This window comes from Etheostoma spectabile, chromosome 5 (assembly GCF_008692095.1).
Source record: "Etheostoma spectabile isolate EspeVRDwgs_2016 chromosome 5, UIUC_Espe_1.0, whole genome shotgun sequence".
Classification (NCBI taxonomy): domain Eukaryota; kingdom Metazoa; phylum Chordata; class Actinopteri; order Perciformes; family Percidae; genus Etheostoma; species Etheostoma spectabile.
The window spans coordinates 35983612-35990665 of NC_045737.1; the positions used below are offsets into that span (position 1 = coordinate 35983612).

A 7054-nucleotide genomic window follows, 5' to 3' on the forward strand; every position below is an offset into this window, starting at 1 on the left:
TGCCAAAGAGCGTTGTGTGGAATCAGTCATGTTATTTTGGGGAATTAAAAAGAACACTGATATGAAAATGGATCAATTTGACCCGGAGACAACATGAGGGTTAAAGGACTTGATCTCGGTCTTGTACCGAAAGCAAAGATCTGAATAAGATGCAATTCGAAGTTTTAAAGGAACACCCATTTTGGAAAAAAGAGCCGTTGTTTTACCTCTTTGTAAAAGGAACATTCACCAAAATCATCGCCACTTCTTGAGCACATTAGGACATGTCAGCGTTTGTAGATTGAATCAAATTTGCTATAATCCAAGGTATCATGTCCAATATCGAGGATGATAAAAGCGTTATATGAACAGGGAGGTCCTTCCTTGTGAAGGGTGGTTTAAAGGTATGTTCAGTTTGACGTTGTACCAACGTAACGTCAGCTGTAGTGATGCCTGTCTCTCCTCCTCTAGAGTGAGTGCCACCCAGACACCTGCACCCAGATGACCGCCACGGAGCAGTGGATCTTTTTATGTGCCGCCCACAAGACCCCCAAAGAGGTGAGTCGGGACCGTGGTTCACTCAAGGCTCACATGTGTGACAATAACCCTTGTGTTGTCTTCCCATTAAAATGGAATATCAACACTTTTGTTGACGCTTTTTATCGATGTTTTTAACTTTTTCCTAAGTTTTTTTTTGTCCCTTTTTTCATCACTTTGGACGCTTTGTCACTTTTTTTTATAGTTCCAACACTACGTAACACTAATTATTAATTTAAGTTTTACAGTTATTTTTAAAATTTATGGTCAATAAACCTCATTTATAGGAATTATACCTAATGTTTTGAGTTGGAAAAGCAGAAATTAGGAATTTTTTAGACTAAAATTAAAGGAATGGATGTTGGTGGAAAATCACAGACTGGAATATGTCAACTTTTACTCAACACTATTTCAACAACACTTCAATGTTGTTTTTTCAAATGCTATAAAGTTGAATAAGACGCCCCGAAAATTAACGAAAATAGAGATTTGTACTTGCCAAAGAGCATTGGAATCAATCAGGTTATTTTGGGGAATTACAATTGGGACGATTGATATAAGAAAACGGGTCATTTGGACCCGAGGACAACATGGGGGTTAACGGGTTTAAGCTGACTGTTTGTCCTCTCTACGTAGGAGTCCCTAAGCAGGATTTATTTGTCTCTGCGCAAAGTAAAACCGAAAGTTATGTGTGTGTGTGTTTGTGCTACTGCGTCCACAGTGCCCTGCCATCGATTACACCAGGCACACGCTGGACGGAGCTGCCTGTCTCCTCAATAGCAACAAATACTTTCCCAGCAGGTCAGTCGTCTTCCTTAAACCTGCAGTAACTAAACCGATGTCTGCCACTTGGGGGCAGTGGGAACACAGCATAGGCAACACAGATACAGGTCAACATTTTTATTCATTGGGAGTAGTGTTTCTTTGTTTTTGTCCACCTGATGAGTGTAAGTCCATTATTCAACTGGGTTTTTTCTCTCTACTATTTCCTGAGGGAAATATCTTTCTCGTTCGTTGCTAAACGCTCCACCGTGTTCAGTAGCTAGTCTCTAACTGGGCCTCTCTGCTCGGTGCAGTGGGTTTTTAGAGCTTTTTCTCTGAAAACAGCTGCCGGCTGCAGCCAACAATGTCATTATGAGAGCAAAACGGTACATTTGTGGACCTGGCAGATAAACAGTAAGCTGAAACTCACAATAAAGCTCCGTAAATTTGTAAAAAGCTGCAAATTCAGCTGATATTTCTTTGTAGGTTCATCCCTACAAGCGAGCACTTTCACGTGTACTCGCCTCCATCTCCCGAGGGAAATCTCTCTTTAGCTGCTATATGCTCTGCTCTGTTCACCAGCTAGTCTCTAACGATGTCTGTCTGTCTGTCAGCTGGAGTACAGTGGGGGGTTTTAGAGCTTTTACTCTGTAAACGTCACTCAGAGAGTCGACCAGAACAGCTAAGCAATGAGCCGGCTCTCACTACAGAGCTCTGTAGAGCCAATGGGAGCTGCGGGTTCTCCGTGAGCTCGTCACTACAAGAGCTCACTGTGACACGCTTCCTGTCAAAGTGAGTGGCGACCAACAATGAATCGTGCAAATGGAAATGGTGCATCACTCGGTTCACATGAAAAGTGACCGAAATAGTAAAAAAAAAAAGAGCTCAATTCCTGCATACCTTGCCATCTCCCTACACGCGACTCAGTGATCAATGAACAAGGAAAAACAACTTACTGACGCCCTTATTTTTAATTGCTATAAGGAAGCACTGTTGCCTTACGTTAATTATATTCTCACACAACTTCCTCTTGTCTATTTGTGTCTGTAGGGTGAGCATCAAGGAGTCGTCAGTGGCCAAACTCGGCTCCGTCTGTCGTCGCATCTATAGGATATTCTCTCACGCCTACTTCCATCACCGCCAGATATTTGATAAGTATGAGGTAAGTCTCACTGGAAATATCGTTTGGACCAAAATGCTTTTATCTGTGTTCTTGACTGTTTTAAGGGGGAGGGGGGGAGGGAGGCTTCTTGGGATTTACTCCCAAAGGTTTTCTCTAAAGCCCCGAATCTTTTAGGGTTTTAAAATAACTTGAACTTTGTGTCATTGTCCGTCGGTCTCTCTTACTGGAGTGGCTAATCAATGGCGCTGAAGTTATATTACTGGCCAAATAATAGAACTCCTAAAAATAGGTTTCAAAATTAGTTATGCTGTTTCTGTTCATGTAGTTAAACAAATGGCTCTTTACTTTGACAACACAATATTCTCAGAGCAGAGCTTTGGGGAAGGGACAGCACCCTGCTGCAACAGGTGTGTGTGTTGTCGGTGTGTGTCTGTCTGTCTGTCTGTCTGTTGTCTGTCTGTGTGTGTGTGTGTGGTGTGTGTGTGTGTGTGTGTGTGTGGTTGGAGGTGTGTGTGTGTTGTGTGGTGAAGGACTGTTTGTGTGTGAATGACGTGTGTGTGTGTGTGTAGACGGTGTGTGTGGTGTGTGTGGGTGTGTGTGTGTGTGGGGTGTGTGTGTGTGGAAGGACGTGGGGTGTGTGTGTGTGTGAAGGACATGTGTGCTGTGGGTGTAAATATGTTGTGTTTTGTTCCTTTCAGTATATTCCAGAACACTTAGATCAGATTGCTCCAAATCGACAAAATCCTGGAGCCTCCGGAGGGTCAGGACGAGGAGTGTGGAAGTATGAACACCTCAGGTATGTTGAGAAGGTTTAACCCAAAATACTTTGGGCACCATAGAGTAAAACATCAACATAATAAAAGAACACGTATGTGCTAGCACTCAGTTGTCGTGCTCCTGTCTGCAGGCAGTCTCCTGGAGCTCAACGGACCGCCGTGAAACTGCAGGTAAAGATCAACCACCAGATGGACTAACTTTATTTATTATTATTTACTGATTTTTTAAGGTTGCTTAATAACCCGGTCTTCCCATCATAATCGAAATTAAACACTTTTATCGATTTAAAAAACCCCCAACTGTATCAACACTTGAGCTTTTTCCATTGTCAATTCTTTTGCATTTTCAATTGTAACACTAACTTATTACTTTTGTTTTACAGTTATTTTTGGAATATATGGTCAACTACGTTCAAGGAAATTCAACCTAATGTTTGAGCGTAAATCAGAAACTGGAATTATTTCGACTAAAATGAAAGGAATGGATGTATGGATATCACCACTGGAAATGTCAACTTTACAATGTCAAACCACTCAGTTTTTTCTTCAATGCTATAAAATTGAATAAGCGCCCACAAAATTAATGAAAGTAAGATGTTTACTTGCCAAAGAGCGTTGTGTGGAATCAGTCATGTTATTTGGGGAATTAAAAAGAACACTGATATGAAATGGATCAATTTGACCGGAGACAACATGAGGGTTAAAGGACTTGATCTCGGTCTTGTACCGAAAGCAAAGATCTGAATAAGATGCAATTCGAAGTTTTAAAGGAACACCCATTTTGGAAAAAAGAGCCGTTGTTTTACCTCTTTGTAAAAGGAACATTCACCAAAATCATCGCCACTTCTTGAGCACATTAGGACATGTCAGCGTTGTAGATTGAATCAACTGTTAACGTCAGATGACAGCTATGTAGTTAGCATTTTTATGCTACAATGTCCACTTTGAGCGTAGACTAAAAATATCCTCCCTCCGTGTATAGGACTTCTACAACTGGCCGGATGAATCATTTGAGATAAACTGTTTTATCATGTCGTATTCCGACCTACGCCGCGCAACGCCAGACAATTCCTGCCTCGCTTCAGGTGGCAGGAGTGAACATAAGTCATTGTCAACATTTGTTGTGTTCTGGTTTCACAATGATGAAACAGTTTAGCTGACGATTAGAGACAAAACACAAGGCTGACAGGGTAATTCTTTCCAAAACAACGTACAGACTTTTAGGCATTCTTTCATGAAATGGCTTGAAGAAGAAAAAATCTCTGCTGTAAACGGAGCATGCCCCCTGACCCCCTCAGGTTTAGACTGAGCCCCAAATGTTCACAATGTTGGGCTCCGGTCCAGTTTTCAGGTACAATTACTCTCAAAGTGCAAACTCTATAATAAGGACTATAATTGTCATGCTAGTAAACATCATCCCCCAACACACATTCAACAGCCATGACCGGGTATGGCTTTCTAAACTAGACTCTTATTTATTTTGTTAAACCTTTCTTTAGAACCGTGATGCAGGAGATGATTTGTTGTGACGTGTGTGTGTGTTTGTGTTCAGAACGAAACGTTCCTCTGTCACCGGTTCACACGCTTCGTGATGAAGTACAACCTGATGTCCAAGGACAACCTGATCGTGCCCATTCTGGAGGAGGAGGTGCAGAACACCTCGTCAGCTGGGGAGAGCGAGGCCTAGAGATACAAGCTGCTGCCATAAAGGGAGACGCACACACACGACAGAGGCCAGACACACACACACACACACACACACACACACACACACGCACACACACACACACACACACACTACAGTGTGTTAAGGCTCCTGTCTAGTATCACTGTCCCCTCCACCCGTGTCACCTGTGTCTATCTCAGAGGAAGTAAGTGTTAAAGAGTAGCGGGAGCAGAGTTAAGCCACGCCTGCAGGACAAGATGACGTTTTCTATCCTATTTACACTCGTTTGTTCAGATTCACGCCGTGTGTCTCTGGATACAGCCCCCCCGCTCCCACACCACTCCTTTTAGGGGAAATCGCTTTTCCTTTTAGTCTTTAAGCAGCTGGATTTGCAAAAATGTAATCATGGTGACTGGTATTGTTGACAAAGGCAAACACTGACGGCCCCCCCCCCCCCTCCTTCTGTATATAAACCCCCCCACTCCCCAATCTCTCTTGATTCCCTATCATGTTTTCTGATGGTGCTTCACTTTTTTGTGTCTGCTTCTGTTCTCTATTCGCTTTGTGTTGCCTGTTTTCGGGGGGTTGTCCCATAAAATGGATCACTAAATTAGCCTGCTGACTTAGAAATGCTATTAAAACGTGTGCGTGCGCGCGCGTGCGTGCGTGCGTGCGTGTTAGTGAACAAAGACAAACTTAATCTCTAGCTTTGTAAGTGTACTAGCAGTCAGATATTCTTTCTCTTTGGCCTCTGAATGATGTTTCTGAGTATTTAGAAAAGGCTTGTTGGCTAACTCTGATCCTGCTTTGTGACATGCTCCTTGTTTCAACGCTGTGTTTAATGTGCCTGATGTTCCCTTTCTCCTTGACGTTATAGAAACCGCGTCTTTCTGTGACTGTGCTGCTGTAAGCCAGTTTTTACTTAAACATTTGAGTAAATACAAGGAAAGGATGAAATATCAGCTACATTTACGTATCTGAGCACAACCTCCCTTTTCCCCTCCCCCTCTTTAAGTTATTTTGTGGGAGAAGTCTTGGCAATCCAAACCCACTTTTTTTTTTTTTTAAATGGACTAAACTTTTGTTACTGTCGACATTTTCGTGTCTGTTAATAAAAAATACCTATATTCATCTGGTTTAATGTTCAGTGTTTCTTGCAAACTGTGGTGTGAAACTTATGTTCATGTAAGGATTAATAAAAAAAGTGTGTGAGTGAAAGAAAGTGTGTGTGTGAGTGAGTGAAAGTGTGTGTGTGAGTGAGTGAAAGAAAGTGTGTGTAAGTAAGTGCAGCTGAACGAATGCGTGTCTTAACCCTCCTGTTGTCAACGACAACAAGTTCCTATATCAGAAATTTCCGTTTCTTTCAAAGAAATTGTCCAAAAAAGTGACGTGGACGGTTCCCAACAACACTCCTCACAAGTTAAATAGTCAAATGAGTTCACTACTTTCATTGAATTTGTTTTTTTTTTTGGTCAATTTTATAGCATCTGGAGAAACAATGGTAGAAGACTTTAAAAAACAAAAGAAGGAAAAAAAGAAAGATGCAAATAAAGTGATAAAAATGTAAAAGCTTTAAAAATATATTTACAGGGGTTATAGCCACAAACAAGGTCAAACGACACACACACACACCACACACACACACACACACACACACACACACACACCACACACACACACACACACACACACACACACACACACAACAACACACACACACACCCACACACACACACACACACACACACACACACACAACACACACCACACACACACACACACACACACCCACACACACCACACACACACACACACACACACTGTGTGTGAAACAGACATCCTCTCCTCTGAGGGTCACATGGATTCGTCAGCTGTATGGGCGGCGTGTGTGCAACTCCCTCAGTTGAATGGTTCCAGTTCAGTTGTAAAGAAGATACTTATTTATTAATATTTTATTATTGAGACCTCCAATTTTTAGCAAAAGTTTGAGCATAGCCAACACTTCCTTTTCTGCATTCTGGCGAATTTTTCTACAACAATTTGGTGCCTCTTCTGCATCCATTTATAGTGCAAATGTATTATTTGATAGGGGGGGGCACTGACCAGTTTAGGTTATCGTAGAGGACCCCTCCTCCCCCTCCCCCCCTCCCCCCCTGTAAATTACACCCATGAACACTGTTAAATGCTGTTACTGCGACATGACTTTCAAAG

At 42.2% G+C, this 7054-nt stretch overlaps 1 protein-coding gene across 2 annotated transcripts in view; it reads left to right on the forward strand.

Annotated features, from left to right (window-relative positions):
• LOC116690357 (MOB-like protein phocein) overlaps nucleotides 1–5974 on the forward strand; it is an 18241-nt gene extending 12267 nt beyond the window's left edge. For both annotated transcript variants that reach the window (XM_032517241.1, XM_032517239.1), the window contains 4 exons: nucleotides 451–537; nucleotides 1238–1317; nucleotides 2329–2440; nucleotides 4730–5974. In XM_032517241.1, coding sequence (XP_032373132.1) covers nucleotides 451–537; nucleotides 1238–1317; nucleotides 2329–2440; nucleotides 4730–4864 — 414 coding nt within the window. In that variant the 3' untranslated portion in view covers nucleotides 4865–5974. The remainder of the gene's footprint in view (nucleotides 1–450; nucleotides 538–1237; nucleotides 1318–2328; nucleotides 2441–4729) is intronic.
• Nucleotides 5975–7054: the final 1080 nt, after the last annotated feature.